The 27,776-nt window shown below is 36.5% G+C and overlaps 2 protein-coding genes across 3 annotated transcripts; one reads left to right on the top strand and one right to left on the bottom strand.

Annotated features, from left to right (window-relative positions):
• On the bottom strand, positions 1 to 7,673 carry LOC306870649 (SREBP regulating gene protein). The gene is made up of 5 exons (XM_079418043.1): positions 7,087 to 7,673; positions 4,517 to 4,673; positions 3,847 to 3,998; positions 1,381 to 1,494; positions 1 to 1,182 (listed from the first exon to the last, which is right to left on the bottom strand). Exons 1-5 carry the CDS (start codon positions 7,177 to 7,179, stop codon positions 1,099 to 1,101), a joined length of 600 nt encoding a protein of 199 aa, XP_079274169.1. The 5' UTR covers positions 7,180 to 7,673; the 3' UTR covers positions 1 to 1,098.
• LOC306870647 (E3 ubiquitin-protein ligase RNFT2-like) lies at positions 7,671 to 25,813 on the top strand. Of its 2 annotated transcripts, none has more exons than XM_079418040.1 (11): positions 7,671 to 7,745; positions 8,788 to 8,865; positions 9,574 to 9,944; positions 11,891 to 12,013; positions 12,244 to 12,320; positions 14,717 to 14,817; positions 15,182 to 15,335; positions 21,421 to 21,570; positions 21,782 to 21,847; positions 24,079 to 24,180; positions 24,452 to 25,813. In XM_079418040.1, the coding sequence occupies exons 2-11, from the start codon at positions 8,819 to 8,821 to the stop codon at positions 24,584 to 24,586; spliced, it is 1,326 nt and encodes a 441-aa protein (XP_079274166.1). In that variant the 5' UTR covers positions 7,671 to 7,745; positions 8,788 to 8,818; the 3' UTR covers positions 24,587 to 25,813. The 2 variants fall into 2 exon arrangements, with proteins under 2 accessions (XP_079274166.1, XP_079274165.1); XM_079418039.1 differs by having other exon boundaries at positions 7,681 to 7,810.
• Positions 25,814 to 27,776: the final 1,963 nt, after the last annotated feature.

The raw sequence follows: 27,776 nt of genomic DNA, 5'->3' as shown, positions 1-27,776 counted from the left end.
AAATTTGTGGCATAATGTCATTTATTACTGAAAAACGTGGTTGCTGTAATGTTTCAATCTTGTGTTGGGACTGCTGTTTTAAATGAATGAACGTATAGTTATTTGTCACCAGTATATCATTAGAATCTTCTCTATGCAAAATGTCATTTTTTTATCAATTTAATGGGTTTACAAAGCAATGTTCTTCCTCTGTATTTCGTCTTACTTTCCAGTGCAAATGTCTAAAAATCTCAAGATAGATGCAAACATGACTTATGAATTATGTTTTCTGACAAATTTAGCAAAATGAAGTGTATTATCTGTAAAATATTAAATATCTGCTTGGTCAAATAAATTTAATTCATTTTTAAGAATAAACTCAAAAACACTCCAGATCTTCATTTTGCATCTCATGTAATTATATCCTGGTTTAAGAATATTTATATATTTGTATTGGAAAACAAGACAAGAATACAGACATGTAATACATTGGCTTCCTGATCCCATTTAAGATGGTTTAATTAGTGGAAGAGCAAATTAAAACTTTTTAAGACCCATGTGTGTACCTATTATGCCACAAATGACCTTGTATTTAATCCAAAATGCTGAGTATAATTAGAGAAGTCTGGAATAACAGAAACATCCTTAATTGTAAAGCTACAGAAAATCACATTTACTTTATTAAATTAAACATATAGTAGTTGACATGCAGCTCGCACACATAAATCTGAGTTCACACAGACCCTGGGTGTGAGGGGTGCTGTCAAATCGTCTGAGGTGCTTTCCATGTGTTTCCATGAGTTTCCATGAGTGTTTTTAGCATGAAGCAACAACACAATGACTCCTTCTGGAATCCCACCCAAATATAAAATTAGCCAGTTACCAAAAAAGTGGCCTAATCTTAGCATGACAAGCGTAAAAAAAGAAATGGGCGGAGTCTTTGACCAGATGTTCGCCCCTGATGAGGTAAAAACGGATACTACGCACTTATGAAGTGTCTTTCAAGTCTATATGATTGTGCACTCAGATTACTGTTCATTTATTGGTCCATCGGGGTCCCTGAGAAGACCTACAAGAAATCTCCTTCATTATTCAAAGCCGGATCGCTGGCAAACAGAGTCATATAGGCAGCAGTTCTGGTGGACTCTCGCCATAGCAGTACTTCGCCTGTGGGTTTCTGTAGGTGTTTTCATGTTGGACGCTCTGAAACAAGACAACGCAAGTGTGATTTACTTCTGCCTGCTAAAACATGACACGGTGAACAGCTTTGACTGAGTGGCATGGTCAACATCCATCAACGTGAAATACTTAAGTTTAAGCAAACTATTTTCATGCTTTTCATGTAGTTTGGAACGCCACAAACAAGCTGAAGCTGAAAGGTTCAGAGCGTAAGACGCTCACCTGTGAGGAAGTACGACACTTGGCAAGACACAACTCGAAATGATCTTCCACGGCGGTGAAGAGGTTCTGGAACCCTTCTGCTGCTCGGTTTAGAAAACGCTCCAAAAGAGGTTGCTGATGGGAAGACAGCAGGAGAGAGTTCATGTCAGAGGGGAGTTTCCAATGAAAGTGGCCTAATTTTGTTTCCCAGTTAGGTGACGCACTTTTTATGTTGTTGTCAGAATAGTGTCATCAACATATAAATGCAACATTCATTTATAGCAGTGTTGTCAATCACAGACTTTTACAGATTTACATAATTTCAGCTGCACTCACGTAGTCAAATTCGCTTGTGTCAAGTAAATAGGACTGGCAAAAATCCCCTAATGAAAGTATGGCCGTATGTGTGTGTGTCTATATATGTAAATATATATAACTGCAACTTGACTATATTACATTTAGTTATGTGTAGGATTAAGGGCTCTAAAATATGGTCATGCAGAATAAGGCATTAATATGTGCTTTATAAGTAATAATAAAAAGCCAATAAGCTAGTAATATGCATGCTAATAAGCAACTACTTAATGAGAATCGGTCCCTAAACTAAAGTGTTATAAAATTATAAAGAGGAGAAAACTGATCTTTTCTCCAGAACATGTCGCAACACATTTCTGCTATTTTGCTCACTAAACGGAAAATACAAACCACAATGAGTTGCAATATTTTTTTGAAGTGGCATTTTACCGAAAGACTGAATGCTGTATGAAATTGCAAATTAAATAGTGACCTGTGTGAAGTGGAAGATGGAAAAAATTGTAAATAATTCCATTGTCACCGGAACTTGTGTATATATGTATGTATATGTGACAATGGTAATATATACATATATATATATATATATACATACATACATATATATATACATACATACATACATACATACATATATACATACATACATACATACATACATACATACATACATATATACATACATACATATATATATATATATATATATATATATATATATATATATATATACGTACATATACCAAATTTTCTTACTTCTCCTGACATCAAGTTCATTTTGGACCTTGACTACAATCATTCTAGTAAAAACATTCTAGTCATCCATCACTGTAATCTCTAAAGCTCAAAAAATACCTTAGGACTTAAAGAGGAGCTAAAAATGGGTTAATGTTTATGCGATGTGGGTGTGTATATTTTTGCTATCTTCTTGTGTTTCTTAGCTTGTGATTGTGGAGCACTTTGGGCAACATGAGTTGTATTAAACTGTGCTATATAAATGAACGGACAAACAAACAAAAAATCAATGGTTTGGGTAGGACAAACTTAAATTACACAAATTAACCTTGATTATTCATAACTTTCTTTTTCTTTTGAGTTTATGAAACTAACACATTTTAGGTATCCTGAATTGTTTCATTGGTTTGAGTTTATTCAACATGTTTCTTTTAATTTAGAGAAACATAAAGGTGGGGTAAGTGATTTCTGGAAGCCAGTGTTGATATTTGAAATCACCAAAACAAACACGCCCCTACCCCAAAAGGGTCTCGCCCTTATTTTGATAGCTCCGTCCCACCAGGCAACGATTCGTTATGTGAAACAAAGCAAAACCAATGTTACACCATGTGAGTTGCGTGACAAAATACTATAGAAGTCATTATAATCAGTGATGCTGTCTACACTGGATGCTGTACGGCGCGACAAATCCCAGACAGAAAACTGCTGCCGCGTTCTATTTATGACGTGCTGACACAAATTTCAAATGATTTTCAACAGTCGCTTTATCGCGTCCAGTGTAGGCAAACTTTAGCTGTTGCGTCGCCCTGCGTCCGTTGTAGACACGGTGTTACTCACCTATGGAGAAGAACCAAAGCAACCTCGGCGTCCGATCGCAGGCCTTCCGCTCCTTGAGTTCTCTCCAGCGCTGGAAAGCTGATCCGATATTTACACGGGTCCTACTTCTTGCCTTATCATTCCTCAGAGGTTTTCCTCTTTTGTTTTTTATCCGCCATCTTTATCTTTCTTTCACTCGGCTCGGCTAATGTCTGTCCTGTGCACTGAATGCTCTCTCCTCCACATCATGAGCAGACACGCCCCTTACTGCTGATTGGCTACTAGTTTGTTTTGGTACTCGGCCTGACTCAATTTTTCTAAAGCGTTTTTGAAAAATGACATACCCCACCTTTAAATTTAATTTGATGTAATTATTTATTTAGAAATTTCATGTAAATTTGAGTTCAGATAACTTATTAGGGTTAACAGTGTACTCGAAAATATTTCAAGTTAAGAGAAATTAAAACACAAGTACAACAAACTCAAAACCTCACATTTTTTACTTAAACTATAGAAATGTTTTGCCAGCTTATTTGGATTTACTGTGATTGACAGACTTTTTTTTAAAAGAAATTCAAACAGTTGTGTAATAACAATAAAATAAAGATATGCTGTTTGAAGTACCTTATCTGGTTGGAGGCAGCAGGAAACACAGTACTCATAGACGCTACAGCAGCCATTGGCCAGACAGCTTTTACAGACATACTGGCTTGAGCTGGGAGCATTAACGTTACAACATCCATTCACCAGTAAATCCTTCCTCTCGCACACATAACCTGAAGAGAAAGAAAAGTGAACACTGGTTACATGTGAATACACAAAAAGCATTGTGTGGTTAGAAATTGCATGTCAATTTTGAGATTTTAGACTATTTGGCTTCCATAACTTGTGTTTTCTTTTAAATAGTGGAAAGAAAACAGCTAAAGTGCACATTTAAGTTCTTAATCTAATTTTATTACACGCATGTGTAGATTTCAATTACAATACACATCTTTAAAGGCTATTTTCTCTCATGCACTGAGCAAGACATTTCCACTTCAGCAGCACTTTCATACAGTACACCAAACTTTACGGTTTTATACATATCTATATTCTGAAAGTTTTTACAGAGGGGTTTGTTAATGTATATTTTATCTGATATATACTTGTCAACATTTGAAGTGGATCAAAACCTTTCATCAAAGTTGTCCTAAAACCTAACTGTGTTCAAGTCTTAGGACAACTTTGATTAACTTTTTTGATCCACTTCAAATGTTGACTACTGTATATTGAAGAGTTTATCCCCATCACTTACCCAGTTCATCCGTGAGAAGGCTCTTTCCCTGAATGGAGTTTCTGCACTGTGAGATCTGCCTGCTGCTGTTACCCAGGATGAACTTGACCTTCCACTGGATGTGATGATCCGAGTCCCTCACCTCCAAGAGGGTCCGATCACGGATGGTTCGCTCCTCCTGTGCACAATGTGTCACATAAAAAAATATCATTCCTTTGCCATTATACGCTCAGGTGTGGTGTTAAGCTGTGCAAGAATCCATTGCGGATCAAGCTAGTTAAGAAGCCTGGTGGGAAGGGAACAAATCATGCACAATATAGCACCATATTCATTAGAGTTTTATTACGAGCTGATAAAATGTAAAAACTGTAACTTGAATGCAATGTAAGTCGCTTTGGATAAAAGCGTCTGCTAAATTCATAAATGTAAATACAGGTACATCTCAAAAAATTTGAATATTGTGAAGAAGTTAATTTTTTCTTGTAACTTATTTCAAAAAGTGAAATATATTTTTATATATATTTCTATATGTTTAATTTAATAAATATATTTTAGATTCATTACATTTAAAGTAAAACATTTAAAAAAATTTTTTTTAATTTTGATGATTAGAGCTTACAGCTCATGAAAGTAAAAAATCAGTATCTCAAAATATTAGAATATTTACATTTGAGTTTCAATTAATGACCATCCCTACAGTATAAATCCTGGGTATCTCTTGTTCTTTGAAACCACAATAATGGGGAAGACTGCTGACTCGGCAATGATCCAGAAGACGAACATTGACGCCCTCCACAAAGAAGGTAAGTCACAGCGGGTCATTACTGAAAGGGGTGGCTGTTCAAGTAGTGCTGTATCAAAGCATATTAAATGCAAAGTTGACTGGAAGGAAGAATTTGGGTAGGAAAAGGTGCACAAGCAACAACGCAAGCTTGAGAATACTGTCAAGCAAAGCCGATTCAAACACTTGGGAGAGCTTCACAAGGAGTGGACTGAAGCTGGAGTCAGTGCATCAAGATTCACCACGCTCAGACGTCTTCAGGAAAAGGGCTACCAAGCCACTTCTGAACCTGAGACAACGTCAGAAGCGCCTTACCTGGGCTGTGGAGAAAAAGAACTGGACTGTTGCTCAGTGGTCCAAAGTCCTCTTTTCAGATGAAAGTAAATTTTGCATTTCATTTGAAAATCAAGGTCCCAGAGTCTGGAGGAAGAGTGGAATAGAATCCATGTTGCTTGAAGTCCAGTGTGAAGTTTCCACAGTCAGTGATGATTTGGGCTGCCATGTCATCTGCTGGTGTTGGTCCACTGTGTTTTCTGAAGTCCACAGTCAACGCAGCCATCTACCAGGAAATTTTAGAGCACTTCATGCTTCCTTCTGCTGACAAGCTTTATGGAGATGCTGATTTCATTTTCCAGCAGGACTTGGCACCTGCCCATACTGCCAGAGGTAGCAAAAGCTGGTTCAATGACCATGGTGTTACTGTGCCTGATTGGCCAGCAAACTCACCTGACCTGAACCTCATAGAGAATCTATAGGGTATTGTCAAGAAGAAGAGGAGAGACACCAGACCCAACAATGCAGATGACCTGAAGGCCGCTATCAAAGCAACCTGGGCTTACATTTACATTTACATTTATTCATTTAGCTGACGCTTTTATCCAAAGCGACTTACAATTGCTATATATGTCAGAGGTCGCACGCCTCTGGAGAAACTAGGGGTTAAGTGTCTTGCTCAAGGACACATTGGTGTCTCACAGTGGATTCGAACCCGGGTCTCTCACACCAAAGGCATGTGTCTTATCCACTGCGCCATCACCACCTTCCATTACACCTGAGCAGTGCCAAAGGCTGATTGCCTCCACGCCACGCCGCATTGATGCAGTAATTCATGCAAAAGGAGGCCCAACCATGAACATACTTTTCAGAAGCCTGACATTTCTGTTTAAAACATCTTTTTTTTTATTGATCTTATGTATTATTCTAATTTTTGGTTTTCATTATCTGTAAGCCATAATCATCAAAATTTCAAGAAATAAAGGCTTGAAATATTTCACTCTGTGTGTAATGAATCTATATAATATATGGGTTTCACTTTCTGAAATGAGTCACAAAAAATATTGACCTTTTTCATGATATTCAAATTTTTTTGAGATGTACCTGTATAATGTTACAAAAGATTGCAAATAAATGCTGTTTTTCCAAACCTTCCATTCATCAAATAATCCTGAAAAATGGAAATCCACAAAAATGAATGAAATAAGATTCCAAAAAATATAATGCAGCAAAATCTGTTTGATGATAATAAGAATATCTTTTTATAATTTATCATCAATAATATCTAAGCAGCAAATCAGTATATTAGCACGATTTCTGAAGGATCACGTGACACCGAAGACTGGAGTAATGATGCTGCAAATTCAGCTTTGCATCACAGAAATTACATTGTAAAATATTGCAATAAAAAAACAGTTATTAGGAATTTTCATAGTATATTACTGTATTATTTATTAAATAAATGCACCCTTGGTGAGCATAAGAGACTTGTTTAAAAAAAAAAAAAGTCAGCAGCATCAACAGCATCACTACAAACCTGTTTGAGGGTGCTGGTGAGAAAATAGATGAGCGACAATCCGAACACGACCCCCAGAACCCACCGCTTGCGCAAGAGCCGGCGGAACACCATGGAGGCGTTCTTCTGGATGTGCACCAGGTCCAGGTAGATGCGATGGAGCTAAATAAACAGCACTGGTGATCTCAGACAGAGAGATGCAGCTGATTCACCTAACACAGCATCTCTTGCATCACTGACACTGGCTGGAGAATACGTATATGACACCGTTATCCGATAGAGATCGATTGCCGTCGCTAGATGTCAAACAGTGAGTTCTATAAACATTTAACCCATTTTATGCATGAAATGCTTAGAATGAAGATTACACATTGATATGTCTTATACTGACAGAGCTGCAAAAACAAACAAAACCAGTCAAATCGATTCAAATGGCGTCAATCCAGTTAATCGATTCTAATGTTCGCGATCACAGGTGTATTATGAGATTATCGGTTTAGAAACTGTTAAAATAATAAGTGTTGCAGAAATCAAGCTGCACAACAACAGCTTTCTCCACGCGGAAATGCGGAGCAACGACGCGTCGTGATTGGCTGGCCACCTTGTGTACTTCCGGAAACAAACGGATTCATATCCGCTCGACAGCCTGCATCGTTGAGTGATGCTTGGACATTTTTGAGGTGTGTGTGTTAAACAATATCGCGAAAAACAGCGCTTAAAGATTCAGTTGTAAGCTATGATGAAGGTAAGAGAATTCTGCTCGTTTCCAAGACTTTAGATGGGCGTTTAAATCGGAAAAAAGCACAATACAACATTCAAAGGCTCATGTTCATTCATGACTTGTTCCAATAATGTAGAAATATTATTTTGTCCTACAATAATATAGTTGCCATAGTTATTATTACTTCACCGCTGTCATAAACAATTACCAACAAAGAAAATAAATCTGTGAAACTGTAATTATCACAGTAAAATCTCCTATCTATCTATCTATCTATCTATCTATCTATCTATCTATCTATCTATCTATCCTGTTATAAACAGTTACCATGGTAAATGTTTATATTTTAAAATACAGTAATTTGGTATCTATTTATCTATACACATAGCCTACTTGCATTCATACATAGACACATTTATGTCATGTCTTTCTTACACCCACTGATCAAATTAGTTATCATTTACTCACTTGTGTCTTTTGAAATGATTATGATTTACTTTGTTCTGTGGGACAGAATAGGAGTTGCTCATAGTTGTATGTCTAAGCTGCTTTTTTCCATTAAGTGAAAGAGAAAGGTGACTTTGACTTTTCAGCGAATAACATAATTTCAGGCTGTTGAGATATCATGTGGCTTCGGAAGACTAGGAATACACCCACAAAGCAGTATGGACCACTACTTTTTTAAAAATAGTGTTTAGGGAGTATGAAAACCCCTTGTCACCGTTTCATTGTGTGGAAGAAAGTAGCTCATTATAGTGGCTGGTAAACTTCTCTTTTTGTGTTCCACAGAAGAGATGAAGTCACATGAACACATACATATATGTCTCCAACAATTTCATAATCTAAACATTTCCTATTGCTTTTATTGCTGTCACAATATCCTGTTGTGCTGTGTAATTCCATACAATGTCATTTTGCACAATTACATTTTTATTGCCTTATGTACATTTGCTTTGATTGGCTGAAGTTTTTACAACATTTTTCATAATTCTGTGTTTCAGTTTTGGGGCTCCTGGTGATAAAGTGGGTGCCATGCAGAGACGCCACAGCAGCAACACTGAGGGCATGCCGCCAGAAAGGTTACTCATTTACTCATCCAGTCTAAACATGTTTACATTTTAATTTCATTCCCGTCCTACTGAAAAGAATGATTTATCTGGTCACCAGCATTTGGTTTTAATGTTGGTCGTCCCACCAGGCTTTCTAATCTGAACCAGCTTCACCAGTTAAATCGCTGTAACATGACAAACAGACTGAGGTAAAATTACTGAATGCATGGGACAACCTTGCTAGGCAAGTACACATGGGAAGTAAGAAATTAGATTGATTAATATTATGTTACCTTAGTTGCTCAAACATTTGAAATAATTAAGATTTTTCATGTTTTTGAAAGACATGCTCACCAAGGCTGCATTTACTGTATGAGATCAAAAATACAGTAAAAACATTAAAACTGTTTTCTGTTTGAACTCTATCCTTCAGAATTCATTCTCATATGCTGATTCACAGCTCAAGAAACATTTACTATCAATGTTGAAACAGTATTTTGTTGGTTTCCAGTTATCAGTTTTGTTTATTTTGTCCAATTATCTTTATAAAATTATTTATTAGAATAACACTTTCTTGTAATCACGTTGATGTTATGTAGTTATGAGCTGTATTGGAAGCCCAGCACTCAAAAAAAAAACCTCTGTAATATTGATCCTGCTGAATATATGTCAGAATATCAGACCTGTGCCATTAGGTCTTGCAGTGTAAATGCAGCCTGCTCTCTTGTCTTTTTGCAGGAACAGGAGTCAAACTCTCGGTTCAGAGAGCAGTCTTGATGAAGGAGGAGTGTTTGACTGTCTGAAGCCAGACTCTCCTACGTCGCCCCAGCAGCTCTTCTCTGGTCTGGTGGGCGTCTCTGCTGGGAACGTGTCCTCAGCTCCCTTCCAGGCTGCGGGGCTGGTTCTGGGTTCTCCACCGGACGTCTTTATTCAGATGGCATCTTCATCGAGGGATGAAGGCTCTCACAGGACGGAGAACCCACCTTATCTCCCTCGCCCTCCTCAGCACCATCATCATCACCATCATCATCATCACTCCGGCCAGCACCGCTCTTCTCTCCTGCATGCAGCCACCTCTGCTGAGAGACACGGGAGCAGAGATGATGGAGGTAAGAGCTTCTGTGTTTACAAAACCAGTGAAAACATGATCAAATATAATGTAATGATGCGTACACTACCACTATAATTTACACTACGATAGACTTTTAATGTTTTTGAAAGAAGTCTCTTAGGCTCTTATATGATTTTATTTTTTAAAAACAGACAACGCAAAAAGAGTAATTGTAAATTGTAATTTATTTCTGTGATGCAAAGCTGAATTTTCAGTAAATGTTTATTTTATTTCAAATAACAATTTTTTAGTTTGTTTTAATTTTAGTTTTAGTTAACTATAATAATCCTGTTCTACCATCAAAATGCCATTTACTCTATATATACAGCTGTTTAGAAAAATATGTATATATATTTACAAAGTACTAGGGAGAGAGTCAATGTCACAGGCATGAATTACAGGACACAGGTAATAATTCCTGTGTTAGAATTACACAAAAAAAATGGGCAGTCGTGGCCTAATGAATAGAGAGTCGGACTTGTAACCCAAAGGTCGGGGCTTTGAGTCTCAGGTCCGGCAGGGATTGTAGGTGGGGGGAGTGAATAACCAACACTCTCTCCACCCTCACGACTGAGGTGAGACCCTTGAGCAAGGCACCGAACCCCCAACTGCTCCCCGGGCGCTGCAGCATTGGCTGCCCACTGCTCCGGGTGTATGTTCACTACTGTGTGTACACTTGAATGGGTTAAATGCAGAGCACAAATTCCGAGTATGGGTCACCATACTTGGCCACACACCACTTCCCTTTCCCTTAGTTGTTTAGGCTGGAGATGGCATGGGGGAAAAAAATGTTTTTATGCCTAGATGTTCTAATGCACAGAGATCTGTAGCGTCTGCCGTGTCCAGGGTGAGAAGGGTCTGTGATGATGTTACCTACCCAACCGTCCTGGATGAGGCCGATGACTGTAGTGTCATCTGCAAACTTCAGAAGTTTGACAGAGGGGTCTTTAGATGTGCAGTCGTTGGTGTAGAGGGAGAAGAGCAGTGGGGAGAGAACGCAGCCCTGAGGAGCTCCAGTGCTAATGGTGCGGGTGTTGGATGGGAGTTTTCCCAGCCTCACTAGCTGCTGTCTGCCTGTCAGGAAACTGGTGATCCACTGACAGACGGAGGTGGGGACGGAGAGCTGTGTCAGTTTATTCTGAAGGTTGTCCAGGATGATGGTGTTGAAGGCGGAGCTGAAGTCCACAAACAGGATCCTTGCATAAGTCCCTGGTTTGTCCAGATGTTGGAGGATGAAGTGCAGTCCCATATTGACTGCATCATCCACAGACCTGTTTGCTCGGTAAGCAAACTGCAGGGGGTCCAGCAAGGGACCAGTAAAGTCCTTCAGGTGAGCCAACACGAGCCTCTCAAATGACTTCATGACCCCAGACATTAAAGCAACAGGTCTGTAGTCATTGAGTCCTGTGATTTTTGGTTTCTTGGGTACAGGGACGATGGTGGAGCGTTTGAAGCAGGAGGGGACTTCACACAGCTCCAGTGTGAATATTAAAAAATGAAAGTGAAAGTGACATGACGTGGCCAATTATGGTTACCCATACTCGGAATTTGTGCTCTGCATTTAACCCATCCTAAGTGCACACACACACACCGTGAACACAAACCCAGAGCAGTGGGCAATCATTTATGCTGCGGCGCCTGGGGAGCAGTTGGGGGTTTGGTGCCTTGCTCAAGGGCACCTCAGTTGTGGTATTGAAGGTGGAGAGAGCGCTGGACATTCACTCCCCCCACCTACAATTCCTGCCTGACCTGAGACTCGAACCCACAGCCTTTGGATTATGAGTCCATCTCTCTAACCAGACTTCCCTCCCCCCCGCCCCATTATTCCCCCTATTATTAAGCTACAATGTGGATCAGAAATCATGTTGCTAGTTAAATTTGTCTTAAACGCAGTGGTATTTAGCAATAAAGCCTGAAACGTCTCCCATAACTTCCTGTTTCTAGGTGATGATGCCTCTACACCAGCTCCTGCTCTCTCTGAGCTCAAGGCTGTGGTCACATGGCTTCAGAGGGGATTCCCTTTTATCCTCATTCTTCTCGCTAAAGTCTGCTTTCAGCACAAGCTAGGTATGTTTAATATATTATCAGCAGCCTTTGTTGTTGAATGCACGAGTCAAAATCACAGCTGTTAACACTGAAATTGTTTTTTTTTTTCTGTATGAGTGATATGCAATGCAAAGCCACTGATGTTTTCATGATGTTGGAATGGATATTATAATAATGTTACTGTTCAGAGTCTTTTTAGGAGATATGTGAAATGCTGTGTGCTGAAATATGATTATCTTTGTGTTTCTCAGGAATTGCCGTTTGCATTGGAATGATCAGCACATTTGCCTTTGCTAACTCAACGCTGAAGCATCAGGTGGCATTGCGGGTGAGATTCTTTTCAGTTCATTGGTGTATACTATAATTAAATTATTAACTATATCGGGTCCTGCATTTACCCTTATGCACTACGAAACATTTGCATTTGACCTCAAGCAAGACATATACAGTGCTGCTTGAAAGTTTGTGAACCCTTTAGAATTTTCTATATTTCTGTATAAATATGACCCAAAACATCATCAGATTTTCATATAAGTCCTGAAAGTAGACAAAGAGAACCGAATCAAAGAAGTGAGAGAAAAATATTTTCTTTGTCATTTATTTATTGAGAAAAATGATCCAGTGTTCTGTGCATTGTAAAAGTATGTGAATCTTTGCTTTCAGTATCTGGTGTGACCCCCTTTTGCTGCAGTAACTGAAGGTAAAGTTTCTTGTAAATGCTGGCCAGTCCTGCACAATAACATGTAGGAGTTTTAGCCCATTCCTTAGTGCAGAACCACTTAAACTCTGATGTTGGTGGGTTTCCTCCTATGAACATCTTGCTTAGGTCTTTCCACAACATTTTAATTGGATTGAGGTTGTTGTCTTGCTGCATGACCCACGTTCTCTTGAGACTCTGTTCTTAAACAGATGTCCTGACGTTTTCCTTTAGAATTTGCTGGTATAATTCAGAATTCATTGTTCCATCAAGATGCAGCAAAACAGGCCCAAGCCATGATACTACCACCACCACCATGTTTCACAGATGGGATAAGTTTCTTAAGATGGAATGCAGTGTGTTCTTTTCTCCGAAGATAGCAGCTTCTCATTTAAACCAATACGTTCTATTTTGGTTTCATCCATCCATTAACCCTTTCTCCAATAGTCCTCTGGCTTGTCCACATGATCTTTAGCAAGCATTTTTCTTTTTGGAGAACAGTGGCTTTCTTCTTGCAACTCTGCGATGCACACCATGATTGCTCGGTGTTCTCCTGATAGTGGGCTCATGAACATTAACATTAGCAAATGTGAGAAAGGCCTTTAGTTGCTTAGAAATTACCCTGGTAACTTTCGACCGCTTCTCGGGTGGAGGTAACAGTGGTCTTGAATTTCCTCCATTTGTACACAATCTGTCTGACTGTGGATTTGTGATGTCCAAACTCTTTAGAGAGGGTTTTGTAAACTTTTCTAGCCTGATGAGCAACATCAACTCTTTTTCCGAGGTCTTCAGTAATCTCCTTTGTTCGTGACATGATTCACTTCCACAAACATGATCAAACTTCGATAGATCCCTGTTCTTTGAATAAAACAGGTCACGTACTGACATTTGATAGTCATTGCACTGACTGAAAACACCTCTGCACAGATGGACTCTAATTTCACCTTTAAATCCAAGAGATTCACACATACTTTTGCCACTCACAGATATGCAATATTGGATCATTTTCCTGAATAAATAAATGACAAAGAAAATATTTTTGTCACATTTGTTTGATTTGGTTCTCTTTATCTACTTTCAGGATTGTGCGAAAATCTGATTATATTTTGGGTCATATTTATGCAGAAATATAGAAAATTCTAAAGGGTTCACAAACTTTCCAGCAGCACTGTATACTACCGTTTAATAGTGCTGGGTAACAATTAATCGCACCCAAAATAAAAGTTTTTGAGTACATAATATATGTGTGTGTGCTGTGTATATATATTATGTGTATATATAAATACACACCCATGCATGTATATATTTAAGAAAAATTTTATGTTTTCAAAATATATACTGTATGTGTGTGTCTTATACTGTATGTGTGTGTCTTTTATATATGCATAAAAATTATACACCGTACACATATATTATATAAACAAAAACTTTTATTTTAGATGCGATTAATCGCAATAACTCGTTGCCCAGCACTACCGTTTAAACATTTAGATTCGGTAAGATTCTTTTCTGTTCTTAAAATAAGTTTCTTATGCACAACCAAGACAAAATGTATTTGATCAAAAAATACAGTAAAAACAGTAATATTATGAAATATTTTTTTACAATTTAATATATCTGTTTTCTGTTTGAAAATATTTTAAAATGTAATTTATTCCTGTGATGCAAAGCTGAATTTTCAGCATCATTACTCCAGTCTTCAGTGTCACATGATCCTTCAGAAATCATTCTAGCTGATTTGGTCCTCGAAATACATTTGATATTAGCGATGTTGAAAACACTGAAGCTGTGATGCATTTTTTTCAGGCTTCTTTGATCAATACAAGTTCAGAAGGACAGCATTTATTTTGTAACATTTTAAATGTTTTTATTGTCACTTTTGATCAGTTTATTATGTCCTTGCTGAATAAAAGTATTAATTTCTTAAAAAAAATCTTACTGACCTGAAACTGTATAAATTCATAAGGAGCAGTTGTTCTGTTTGGTACATGCTGTATGTGTCTCATTGTGCATGGATGTATTTTCAGGAGGAGAGGTCTGTGTTTACCACTCTCTGGATTATGATCTTTCTCGCTGGCAACATTGTGTATGTGTATTACACGTTCAGTGCAGAGGAACTTCACAGCAGGTACAGTCTCATTCATTCGTCTCAGACTCACCATCATAACTGATTTTATGTATCAAACATCCATCTGGTTTATGTTCTCTAAGGACATTGTTGTTGTTGTTTTGCCTTATTCATTTGAAGAATTTCATTTACTCCATGTTGTCATTTTGCAGAGTGATCTCTCATTTTATGTTTGTGTTTATCAGCATTTGTGAGTATTTAGTTTCCCCATCATTTATCATTATTCCCATTTGAATCATATCTTAAATCATCTCTTGTTTTAATTTTTAGTTGTTTTTTGTTATTATTTCATTTATATCATTTTGTATTTAAATTATATTGTTATAAATGATTGTAATAAAATAAATAATACATTTTCCCCCAGCCTTATTTTTGCAAAGCCAAACATCAACAGTTTTGATTTCTTTGACCTGATCTGGGCTGTTGGAATAACCGATTTTGTGCTGAAATATTTCACCATCGAGCTCAAATGCCTCATACTGTTCCTGCCTAAAATGATCCTCGCTTTCAAGTCCAGGGTAAGACGACAACCTTCCATGTTTTATATTATTATTGCTTTAGTGTACCATATCAGAAAGCACAGTCCTACAGTAAATATCACTTGCATATTGGTCAACTGATGGTAATTTTATGTAGGATTTACTGTGAAATAATTTTCACTTAGAAATCGCTAATAAATTTCATAAATAATAACGTGCAAATTTGAAATAGGAAGACTGAAATAGTACTTTCTTGTAAAGCATACTCCCAATAATTTTTGTTTTAAAAATAATTTTCGACAGTGTTCAGTCTGATGCTCATAACAATATTTAGAGAAGTGGTCGATATGTTTTAGTCTTTCCACAATAGTCTTGTGATAAAATGCAGAAATGGTTTGTTGATTATATACAGATACAGACTACTGCAAAAACTTTTAGTTTTGTGGAACCTATTCATGTAATTTCTGTTTGTAATGCATTATTTTTAATGGCCTAATGGGCTTCAAATCAATCCTAATGCAAATAAAACTGCCTAAAACATGCAGGTTCATGTATGGCGTCACTATAGTCTTCATGTTTTAGCATGATGAGAGATTGTGATCAGAGAGGAAATCCCAGGGAGCTTCAGTCAGCTCCAAGGCACCAGTTTAAACTGGGTGCAACTGGCAAGTTCAACCTAATAAGGGGGAAAAAACAACAAAATAGTGTGCCGTGTCACCATGCCTTGCGTGGTTGGCTGCTTGGAAGGCAGTATGTGAGCTCATTGGCCCACTGGGGCTAGGATGAGGTCACCTCTCTGAGGAACACACACACACACACACACATATATTCATTGGAGTGACAGCATGGGTCTATTACAGCAGGAGCCGCTCTGTAAACACATAACGCTCTGTAATATTACAGAATCAAACGTATGCAACCCGCTCTGTACCATTTGTTTGACCCAAACACACACTTTCTCCATACCCACCCCCTGAAACCAAACACACACTTTCCACCTCTTGTATCATGCCCAGGTGGCACACTTTCAGGCAATGATGTCATGGTCAATGTGTCAGGCTTTCCGCTGACTTTCCAAGCCCAGCATCACCACAGCTACAAAGACACAACACATACACGTGCATCCATACATGTCGGTATAATCTCTTGCATAATCGCAGCAGCAAGCCTGTGCATGTCAGTATGAACTCATACTGTCCATAACACTTCAGTGCACACGGATATGAGGACTGAGAAACCTAGTGAACTGCCTTGTTGACTACTGCCAATATAGGCACATGATCATTTATTTTATTTGAACTTACTGTTGGCAGAACAGTCCAGTTACTGTTTTTAATAACGTGATGCTTATATCTGGTATGCAAGAATATTTGTTGATATACTACCATTCAAATGTTTGGGCTTAGTAAGAAAGAATTTGTATTTGAAAGAAATGAATGCTTTTATTTAGTAAAGATGCATTAAATTGATCAAAAATGACCAAGTGAAGGCATTCATTTTACAATAAAAAAAAAAGAATCCTGAAAAAAATGTATCATGCTTTCCATAAAAATTTTGAGCAGCACAACTGTTTTCAACAATAGTTATAAGAATAACACTATAATAAGAATAATTGTTTCTTAAGCAGCAAATCAACATATTTGAATGATTTCTGAATCATCCTTTGACACTGAAAACTTAGTAATGATGCTAAAAATTCAGCTTTGTATCACAGAAATAAATTACATTTTAAAATACATTAAAAAAGAAAACCGTTGTTTTCAATTGTAGTAATATTTCACAATATTACAAAACAAGTTACATTTTAAAATACATTAAAATAGAGAAGTTATTTTCACTATTACTGTTTTTACTGTATTTTTGATCAAATAAATGCAGCCTTGGTGAGCGACTTCTTATGTAAACATTAAAAGGTCATAATTCTGAAACTTTCAAGACACCATTTCATATTTCTTTCACTCTTTTTCACTTACTGTCAAAGCACATTTTAAGTTTTAATCATTTTATTTTAAACTTTTTTTTTTCAATTTAGTTGCATTTAATTTTTATTTTGCTTAGTGAAATATCTATACACACACACACCCATATATACATTATTATATTATATATACATTATTATATTATAAATCTATCGTGACGACCTGAAACTGATGGAGACAAGAGCTGGGAATAAGTATCAGATTCAAACCCAAGCCTCCCGTTTGAGAAACAGATGCAAAAAAAGTTTTAAAACTTATGTTGCCTTTTGATAAATTAAACCATTTCCCACCCTAAGGACCTCCTCGTGCGTTCGATAATTGTTTTCTTCATTGTTGTTTTGAAATCATGGACACGGCTGTTAAGACTAAGAGGAAATGTGCTGCTCCCCCATGATGCAGTTGGCCCAACTTTTCAGTTGTTGGATGGATTCCAGCTCCAGTTTGTCTAATCGCTAAGTGTGAGCGAGCACAGGGCTGCAGGGACTCTGGCTAAGATGAATTGCTTGCGTTCGGAGGTTACAGATCTCTGTCAGTCAGCTAGCAAGCTCCCCAACAGGGTGATTAATCGCTGTCAGGTGGAGTCCAACAAGTCATTATGCATTCTGTGCTGTGACTAGTGTCAGGCCGTCAGCACTTGATGTGGGTGATTACGATTTAAGACATTCATCTGGAGTTTCACATGATGATTGTAGAACCAGGATTAGTTATTAACTAGAACTGACCAAACTAAGATACACAGACCTTTGTGAATAATAATAATAATAATACACTTTATTTATTATTCATACACTACCGTTTAAAATTTGGGGTCGGAAAGATTTTTCAGTGTTTTTAAAAGACGTCTCTTATGATCACCAATGCATTGCAGCCTTGGTGATCATAATCTTTCCACTGAAAAAATTGATCAAAAATACTATAAAGACGGAAATATTGTAAAATGTTATTAATATATTTTAAAATGTTATTTATTCCTGTGATCAAAGCTGAATTTTCAGTGTCACAGGATCCTTCATAAATTGTTCATATTATTATCGATGCTGAAAACTGTTGTGCTGCTTATTATTTTTGTGGAAAATGTGATGTATATATTTCTATCAAAAAATCCTAATATATAAAAAAACAACATTTCTTCTATAAAATCTGTTTAGTGCACTGTTGTGCATTTAAAAAAAAAAAAAAAAAAAAAGATTGTCCTTGCCTGTTTTTTCATTGGTTGCTAGGGTGCTCTGAGTAGTTGCTAGGTGATTGATGTCATCCTTGCAACAGTTTAGGGTTTTTTCCCACTTATTTCATCTTTACCAAGCTAAAGATTTTTTTAATTAATCAAAATAAATCATAAATGTAAACAATTATAGATTTAATTTTAAATTCACATCCATTATTGTTTATAAATAGCTATTAATATCATAACACAATAAATGCTCTGCCTGAGTAGTTTTTTAATAATTGTCTGCTCCCTGTGATGGATTATATAGCTCTTTACTGTTTATCATCACAGGAGATATTTTTTGGCGTAATCACTATTTCAAGTTTCAAAGTTATTGGTTCCTACATGATCAGTGTTTTCAGAGCTGATTTTATGCTTTTTGTTCAAAACCCACTTCATATGAGCCACACTCGACTCTGAGACAGCAAAAGCAGAATATGACAGTTACAGGTCATTGTGGCGTCTGCAGAGGAGCCAAACCCAACTAAAGAAGCCTAGAATAGAATATTCTGAAATATAATTTTAGATGACTGTTAAAAAAGAGGGAGCGTTTGGCAATGAATTTTAAATATCTGGTGCATTTTTTGGGGCCTGTTTATGTCTTGATATTTTCTTTGTGCTTCAAGCAAGAAGCATTGTTGGTTATGTATTTGAAGCCTTCTAGTTTTGTGTTGTTCTCTGCATGACGTAGCTCTGCGTGAAAGCATCGAGTGTTGCACTTTGACACTGAAATTAGATGAGTTTTACAGTTATCCTGCTACTTTTCTAATGTTCTGATTAGGGTTTGGGAAGGGTGGGCTTGTTATATTTTATGTGGGTAGCAGGTGTACTGCGTTTCTGCCAGTTTTGTTTGCCATGCGGTGAAATTGCCAGGAGAGCGCAGAGCGCTGGACTGTGGCCATATTTCGGTAGAAGAACACCCCCCTCCATGTCACAGCATCTTTAAAGCTTGAGGGTAATATGTTCACAGTTAATGAACGAACAGATGAGATGAGACTGGGATCTTGTTCAAATGTAGCTACAGGAAGGATGTGTGGATTGTTGCAGTGCTGTCATCTCATGCCGGCGCTTGAGTATCGCTCAGTTTGTAAAGATATTGTTAAACAGTTGGCCGCCATAGCTGGAAGTCTTACAAACATCATAGTAAAATGAGATGATTTGATTTTAGAAACATGTAGCTAATAATAATGAATATTATCATTTGTATTGTATTATTATGATAGCTGTTTTATACAGTGCTCAAAACACATTTATTCCACAAACTTCATGATTATGATAGATTGTATAACAAGTATAGTGTTTCAGATTAATTATGATTTGTCTGTATGATTTAATAAACATTTTCTGGAAAATAGTCATTTAAAATTATTATAGTGCTAGCTGTTTTGTCTGATAAACATTCAGTGGATGTAATAATAGTAATGGTAGTAATAATTAAATTAAATTATTATTATTGTAATGCTAGCTGTTTTATCTTATACAGATTTAATGGATAATAATAATAATAATTAGAATTAGAGTTATATTAAAACATATACACTACTAGTCTGTAAGATTTTTAATGTTTTTTTTTTAAAGAAGTCTCTTCTGCTCTCCAAGCCTGCATTTATTTGATCCAAAGTACAGCAAAAACAGTCAAATTCTTAAATATTTTTACTGTTTAAAATAACTTGTTTTCTTTTTGAATATGTTTTAAAATCTAATTTATTCCTGATTTAAAAGCTGAATTGTTAGTATCGTTACTCCAGTCACATTTTCCTTCAGAAATCATTCTAATATTCTGATTTGCTGCTCAAAAAAATATTTATTGCTATTATGTTGAAAACGGCAGAGTATAATTTTTTCATGTTTCTTTGAAGACTAGAAAGTTGAGAAGAACAGCATTTATCTGATATATGTATGTATGTGTGTAATATTATACATATATGTATATTAGGGCTGTCAGTTTAACGCTTTAACTTAATATGAAAAAAATTACGCGATTAAATTATTTAACACACTGGCCCCGCCCCCAAACCTGTACATCATCTTACATTTCATACTGTTGACTGTTGACAAATATGATGCACGGTAACAACTCCATAAATGCAGTTATTCAAGATATAGGGCAAAAATGCCCCTGTATGAGTTTTTGTCTCATATTTATGTCACATGATCAGCCAAAGCAGGTGTGCAAATGTGACAGCAAATCAGCATATTAGAAAGATTTGTGAAGGATCATGTGACACTGAAGACTGGCGTAATGATGCTGAAAATTCAGCTTTGAATCACAGGAATAAATTACATTTTAAAATATATTCAAATAAAGAAGTTATTTTAAATAGTAAAAAAATATATTTTACAGTATTACTGCTATTGCTGTATTTTGTGAAATGCAGGCTTGGTGAGCAGAAGAGAATTCTTTAAAAAGACAATACAAATCTTACCGTTCAAAAACTTTTGACTGGTAGCGTATTTAGCCCACAAACCTCAAGAATTATGTTTTTTTTTTGTAGAATTAAGTGTATTGTTTCAGATGACTAATTTTTAATTATGGCGAGCCACCTGTATGAATTAATAAACTTTTTTGGATAATAAAAATACTAGTAATAATAATAATAATACATGTATTATTGGAACAATAATTATTATTTAATTATTGAACAGATCTGGTATTGATAGTTCTGATTGTTAATGACAATGTTTCTGGTTTGCTGAACCAGAAATAGAATAGCCTTTCACTTCACAATGATTAGTGATGGTAATTATAGAAATAATCTTTATAATGGCTCTTTTGGTTGATTTGAACCTTTTTAACCTTTGAGGAGAACGTCTGATGTCTGAGCTGCTCTTCCACTGCAGAAGAACTCTTTCATATCAGGCTGGAGCCTCTGAGCCTTGATCAACGGTTAATTTGAGAGGTTTGGATGTAGATCTTTATCTGTGTGTGAATTTGCAGGGGAAGTTTTATCTGCTCATAGAGGAGCTGAGTCAACTCTTCAGAGCTTTGGTTCCCATCCAGCTGTGGTATAAGTTCATCATGGGTGAAGATCCATCCAGCAGCTACTTCCTGGGGGCAACACTGATTATCATCTACAGTCTTTGTAAGGTAGCCTATCTGATTGTATCTCTTCCATTTAATGATTAGGTTTTTTTTTAATGAATTCTTTTTACACCTTTTCAAAAAGTGCCTTTATGAACGCAAGATAAATTTCATGTGGCGTTGCACTTCAGAGCCTTTCAAAATGTCTTTTTCAGAGCTCATTGTTCAGGTAATCTTTTGTGTGTGGCGTTAAATTGGCTATTTTGTTCTGTTCCAGTCATTTGATTTGTGTGGAAGAATATCTGGCATTCGGAAAGCATTCGTCATTCTCTGTAGCTCACAGGTGAGTGCTGTGTTCTCCTAGGAGATATATATATATATATATATATATATATATATATATATATATATATATATATATATATATATATATATATATACAGTGGTAGCCAAAATTATAAGCACATTTGGCATATTTAAGAGGTTGTCAGTTGTTTTTGTTGAATTGGCCATTACAATACCCATAAAACGAACTATTGCAGAACTACCTGCGATGGAAGGAATCTGCTGGAACATTGAAAATGATGGATTGTCCCCCTCAAAGTCCAGACCTCAACCCCATCAAGCAAAATTGGGGCGAGTTGGAAAATAAACTGGACAGATCTGTTGTATATTCAAAGGAAAGCCTTTGGCTTGAGTTGCAGAAAGCATGGGATAACATTAGTGTTGACGTTCTCAGGAAATATATTGACACTATGCCAGAGAAATGTGCTGCTGTAATCGCTGCAAAAGGTGGACATACCAAATATTAAAGTTAAAAGTGGATAAAAAAAAAAGTACAATTCACTTCATCTGATATTTGTTGTGCTCAGAGCAACTATCTGCATGTTTCATGAACAGTATGAAATGAAATCATGCTTTGAAGGCAAAAAAGTGTTAATATTTTCAGATCTGTCAGGTGTTCTAATAATTTTGGCCACCATTGTTTATATGCGGGAAGCATTCGGACACTGACTGAGGTTTTCTGCTTTTGTCTTTATACACCACTGCAATGGATTTTAAATAAAACAAGCAAGATGTGATTGAAGTGCAGACTTTTAGCTAAGGGTGGGTGATATATCGAATGCGATGATCATGCGCATCTCGTCAGTAAAGCCGGTTCCGTGATTAGCGGTAAATCTCCATCACCTGCTTTCAGATGGAGTGGCATTTAATACACAGAGCCGTAGATCACTGACAAGCTACGCAATATGAATCGCCTTCGATAATGAACGCGATATTGTGTAGCTTGTCAGTGAACTACAGCTCTGTGTATATTCTTCCCATCAGTTTGGTACAAGTTAATCTTGGTTTCATCAGTCCAAAGAACATGGAAGGCTTTTTTAGATGTTTTCTGGCAAAGTCTAATCTTGCTTTGCTGTTCTTGAATGTTACCAGTGGTTTGCACCTTGTTGTAAACCCTCTGTATTTACATTCATGAAGGTGTCTCTTGATTGTAGATTTAGACAATGATGTGCCTACCTCCTCCAGAGTATTCTTGACTGTTATGAAGGAGTTTTTCTTCACCAAGGAAAGGATTCTGTGATCAACCACTTTAGTGGTCTTCCAGGCCTTTTGATGTTGTTGAGCTAACCAGTGCTTGCTTTCTTCTTAAGAATGTAGCCAACCAAGGTTTTAGTTATCGCTCTTGTAGATTTGTTGTTTTTTCAACTTAATGATGGCCTCCTTCACTTTCATCAAGATCTCCTTATTGGTAGCACCAGTCAAACATTTTCCAAATGCCAATTTGATATGTCATATCAGCTCCAGGGCCCATATTCATGAAAAATCTTAGTGCTAAGAGTTGCTCCTAGGAACAATATTCTAAGAAAATTCTTAGAAATGTGGGTGTTTCCTCTTAAAATTAAAGAAAAGATCCTAGTAAAGAAAAAAGTAATTCAGAAAGCATCTTTACCCTTAAAAGAGGTCTTAAGGTCCAAAATTGTTAGGAGTACAAACAAGGACTTTTAAGAGGCTTAAGAGTAGTGGAGAAAATGGATGAAACATGAAGCGGGAGAATAAATATGTTGCACACAATGCATGACGGAGAGTTAATAAGACGCTACACATTAGATCATGCAGGGATCATGTTTGTGACCGATCTTATTTGAGACACTCTTAACATCAGAAATGCCATAGCGCCAGAAATGGACGTAATCACTACATTAACATATTTAGCAACTGAAAAATGCAACTATGCAGCAGCGATGATTTGAGTCTGTACCTGACAGCACTTTTCACTTACTGTGTCGCTGTTCATTTCCTATAAAATACGTTAAGAATGACAGCATGGTAAATAAAGAATATATATACATATATAATGTGTGTGTGTGTGTAAGAGAGAGAGAGTGTGAAGGATCATGTGTCACTGAAGACTGGAGTAATGATACTGAAAATTCAGCTTTGCGTCATAGGAATAAATTGCATTTTAAAATATATTCAAAAAGAAAACAGTTCTTTTAAATGGTAATAATATTTCACAATTTTACTGTACAAATAAATGCATCCTTTATGATACATGCATGTGTTTCACAGAGTTACGGTACGAGAGCCAGTGCTCAGCAGTGCAGTGAGGCCGGGGATGTGTGTGCGATCTGCCAAGCTGATTTCAGAGAGCCAATCGCACTGCTCTGTCAGGTACAAGACCTTTAAACTTTGAAATAAAACAGGATGTGATTCAGCACATCAACCTCAGACCACAATGACCCAGATTTTAATGAGGACAGTCACCGTAGTTATTTAGCTGACATATTGATTTGATTCCACTAACATAAGCCGTTCAAAACTATTAAATAACACAAATGGAATTCTAGTAATAATTCCACCACAGATTTGCACACGCTCAACTTCACGAGTAACTTTCAGCAGTATTGAAGGAGTTGCTGTGTGTAAATGTGTCTTTCTGCAGCATGTGTTCTGTGAGGAGTGTTTATGCCTGTGGTTTGACCGGGAGAGAACATGTCCGTTGTGTCGTTCAACTGTGGTCGAAACTCCACGCAACTGGAAGGATGGCACAACGTCAGCACACTTTCAGATCTACTGAATGGAGACCCAGCTGAAAGATGAAGGTTTTCAGGTCCACTTGAATCAGATAAAACTTGTTTACCATGCATAAAATGTTCCTGTTTGTAATGTTATATAAAGGGAAGTGTGACAGTATGTTACGTCATTGAATGTAATGTACAGTTGCACCATTACATGATGTCTGATAACAGAGATTAAGTGTTTTTTGTCTTCTTATACCTGCTTTTCAACACGTAAAACTTGGGTTTTACATATTATTAAGTAGGTATGATAATCGACTGTTTTTTGTTTGTTTATTCAAGCGATTAAACTTAAAGAAACAGTTCATCAGAACAAATTTGGAGAAATTTAGCATCGCATCACTTGCTCCCCATGGATCCTCTGCAGTGAATGGGTGCCGTCAGAATGAGAGTCAAAACGGCTGATAAAAACATCACAATAATCCAGTCCATCAATTAACATGGGGTGAATGTTTGAAACAAATTCCATCATAAAGATATTTTAGCTTTAAACTCTTGCTTCCAGCTGAAATACAAGTCCTTAATATTGCTTTCCGCAGTGAAAAAGTAATCTCATCTGAATTGGGAAAAAAAATCAATACCGTTTTCAAACAGAAACAAATATGTTTGTGGATTTTGATTTGAGAGGATGACAGGAAATGGATTTTTTACTGGAGGTAGTGTTACTTTTATGGACTTATCTTGAGCCAGAAGTAATGGTTTAAAGTTAAAACGCCTTAATGATGGATTTGTTTCTTACAAACATGCAGCTTTTCACTTCACAAGGTGTTAATTGTTGGACTGGCGTGATGTGGATTATTGTGATGTTTTAATCAGCTGTTTAGACTCTCATTCTGACGGCACCCATTCACTGCAGAGGATCCATTGGTTAGCAAGTGATCTAATGCTACATTTCTCCAAATCTGTTCTGATGAAAAAACAAACTCAACTATATCTTGGATGACCTGAGGGTGAGTACAATTTCAGCAAATGTTCTGTTTTGGGTGAACTATTTCTTTAATCTGGCGTCAGTTTTATACATTTTTGTAAAGCTCTAAATTGTTCATTAAAGCAAAAAGACACAACCAGATGACAGAAATTTTACGGCAAATTTACTATAGGTAAGGTAAGCCCAGTTAACTGTGGTAAAATCGCCACTATAATCATCTCATTGGCTTTTAAAAATTGTGACTGCAGTAATATGTTAAAAACATTTGATGTTAAATAAATAATTACATTCATAATACAGAATTTTTCAATCCCATTTCTAGGGCTCTTTGTGTCATAATGCCATTTAAAAGACTTCTCTGTGTATATATTTAAAGCCTTTTATTTTCATAAATGACAAAATTCACAATATCAAAATAGCAGAGGTAAAACATGTTTAAAACACGTAGTAGTAACGTAAACTATAAAAGATTGTAGCTTATGTAAACATCAGTAGCATGCCCTTTGATTCACATTTCGCATGAAATCTCATTCATGTCACATTTCTATATTAACACTGACACAAACAATCAAGCCAGAAGCCCTTTATAAAAATGTCTAAAAAAGATTTGTCTTCATTTGTAAACATCAAGTTCAAATACACTTCAAATCATTCTACAGTATAAATATGCTTTCCATTGAGAAGAGTACAGTGTTAAGAACAAAAGAAGTAATAAATATCTCAAAAAACAACAAAGAAACAAAATCACAGCTCAGATATTGAATGGCATAGTCACTTACAGTGCATTATGCAGAGGAGAGGTTTTGGTAGCAGTGTTTTTGGTATCTCTCCTCTGAAGATTGACCTCGATTGATCGTGTTTTAATCATTTATAGCTTTTGCATATCCAAAGCACCCTCTCAACTTTTACCAATAATGACAAAACTCAACTGTAAGCTCATCAAAGTTGAGGCAAGGCTCCTATTGCCATAGTGGTAGAAAAATTTCCTTGCAAACGCCTAGGGACAATGACATCAGCCTTTTATTTTGAAGAGTTTCCCAGGAGACACGCTGCTGGGTTTGACTGCACTGACCTTAAGACTTCTAACCAAACAAACGTGTACCAAGTGACATCGGTTCGCAGTGCTTCGGGAATCGAGAAGCCTTCGGGATGAAGCATTGGTCGTTATGAAAAGTGATCAGCACACTTGTAATGTACAGCACGGATGCGTCTGGTGTTTGCGTGTTTCCGTTACAACACTCTACTGCAAATGTTGTGATATACATGGATGAGAAAACATCGACCCACTGTTTGCATGGCAAGTTTCTACAGAGTGCAGATGTGACCGGCACCTTCTCCTCTCTGGTAAATCTGGATCAGATCATCCCAGGAGAATCTGAAGATTCATCTAATAGAGGGAAAATGGGAATTATTTATTATAATTGCATTGCATTATGTATCAGGGATTGCATTATGTACCAAAACGGGCAAAAGTAAACTACATTCAGTCATTTATTAAATAGAAATCTTTAATAATATGTTTTTTTACTGTTTTATTTAATGTTAAATAACAAAATATATTTTGTTAAATGAAAGAATATGCTAATTATCAACCAAAAATACAAAATTGAATGCACACAATTGTGTAATTTAATATGCTGGCATTATTATTTAAAAATACACCTTTGAATTATTGCAAAGTTGCATTTTAATTCAAACTCAGGCAAAGTTTTAACTTCTAGTACCGTCCACTTAATGTGTATTTGTTTGAATAAATAATTGATTTATTAAGGATTGAGCGATTTTTGCTTTCCACAATACATAAAAAATAAAACATGCCAAATTACGGCTTTATAAATACTTCTCGTTTCATTTATTTACATTTGCATGAGTTTACTTCTGACAGAAGCCATTAAAGCGAGGAGTCTGTATCACTGATGCAATATGTGCATTTCTGAAAACTAAATCTGATGTCTAATTCTCTTAATTTAGCATATTCAGCTGTACTACCTCCTCTTTACATGTAGTTTGATAACTTAGAAAATACACATTATTATTGCTATTAATACATTTAATCTGTTTTACTCCAAGATAATGTGTTTCGCACAAACATAGTAGCCTATTTCTGTACATATCTCAATCTAAAAGTCCCGTTATCTTCTGTGCTTGAGCTCTTATTCGTACCTGTTGCTGCTGTTGCTGTAGATCAGCAGAGCCTCGTCTCACCTACAGGTGTCGCTTTTTGACTAAAAACACCAGAAGCGTTACTTGAATGACTGTGC

This window comes from Barbus barbus (assembly GCF_936440315.1).
Source record: "Barbus barbus genome assembly, chromosome: 6".
In the NCBI taxonomy this organism is placed as follows: Eukaryota; Metazoa; Chordata; class Actinopteri; order Cypriniformes; family Cyprinidae; genus Barbus; species Barbus barbus.
The sequence above is the reverse complement of the archived record's forward strand: the minus strand, read 5'-3'. Positions and strand labels throughout refer to the sequence as shown.

What these genes read in the sequence shown, in the direction of transcription:
- LOC306870647 (XM_079418040.1), top strand. Translation starts at nt 8,819, where the DNA reads ATGCAGAGACGCCACAGCAGCAACACTGAGGGCATGCCGCCAGAAAG. An exon ending in CGGGAGCAGAGATGATGGAG is followed by an intron (nt 9,945 to 11,890) that starts GTAAGAGCTTCT and finishes TCCTGTTTCTAG; the next exon opens with GTGATGATGCCTCTACACCA. An exon ending in CAATCGCACTGCTCTGTCAG is followed by an intron (nt 24,181 to 24,451) that starts GTACAAGACCTT and finishes GTCTTTCTGCAG; the next exon opens with CATGTGTTCTGTGAGGAGTG.
- LOC306870649 (XM_079418043.1), bottom strand. Translation starts at nt 7,179, where the DNA reads ATGGTGTTCCGCCGGCTCTTGCGCAAGCGGTGGGTTCTGGGGGTCGTG. An exon ending in CCTTCTCACGGATGAACTGG is followed by an intron (nt 3,999 to 4,516) that starts GTAAGTGATGGG and finishes CTTTCTCTTCAG; the next exon opens with GTTATGTGTGCGAGAGGAAG. An exon ending in GCTGCCTCCAACCAGATAAG is followed by an intron (nt 1,495 to 3,846) that starts GTACTTCAAACA and finishes TCTTCCCATCAG; the next exon opens with CAACCTCTTTTGGAGCGTTT.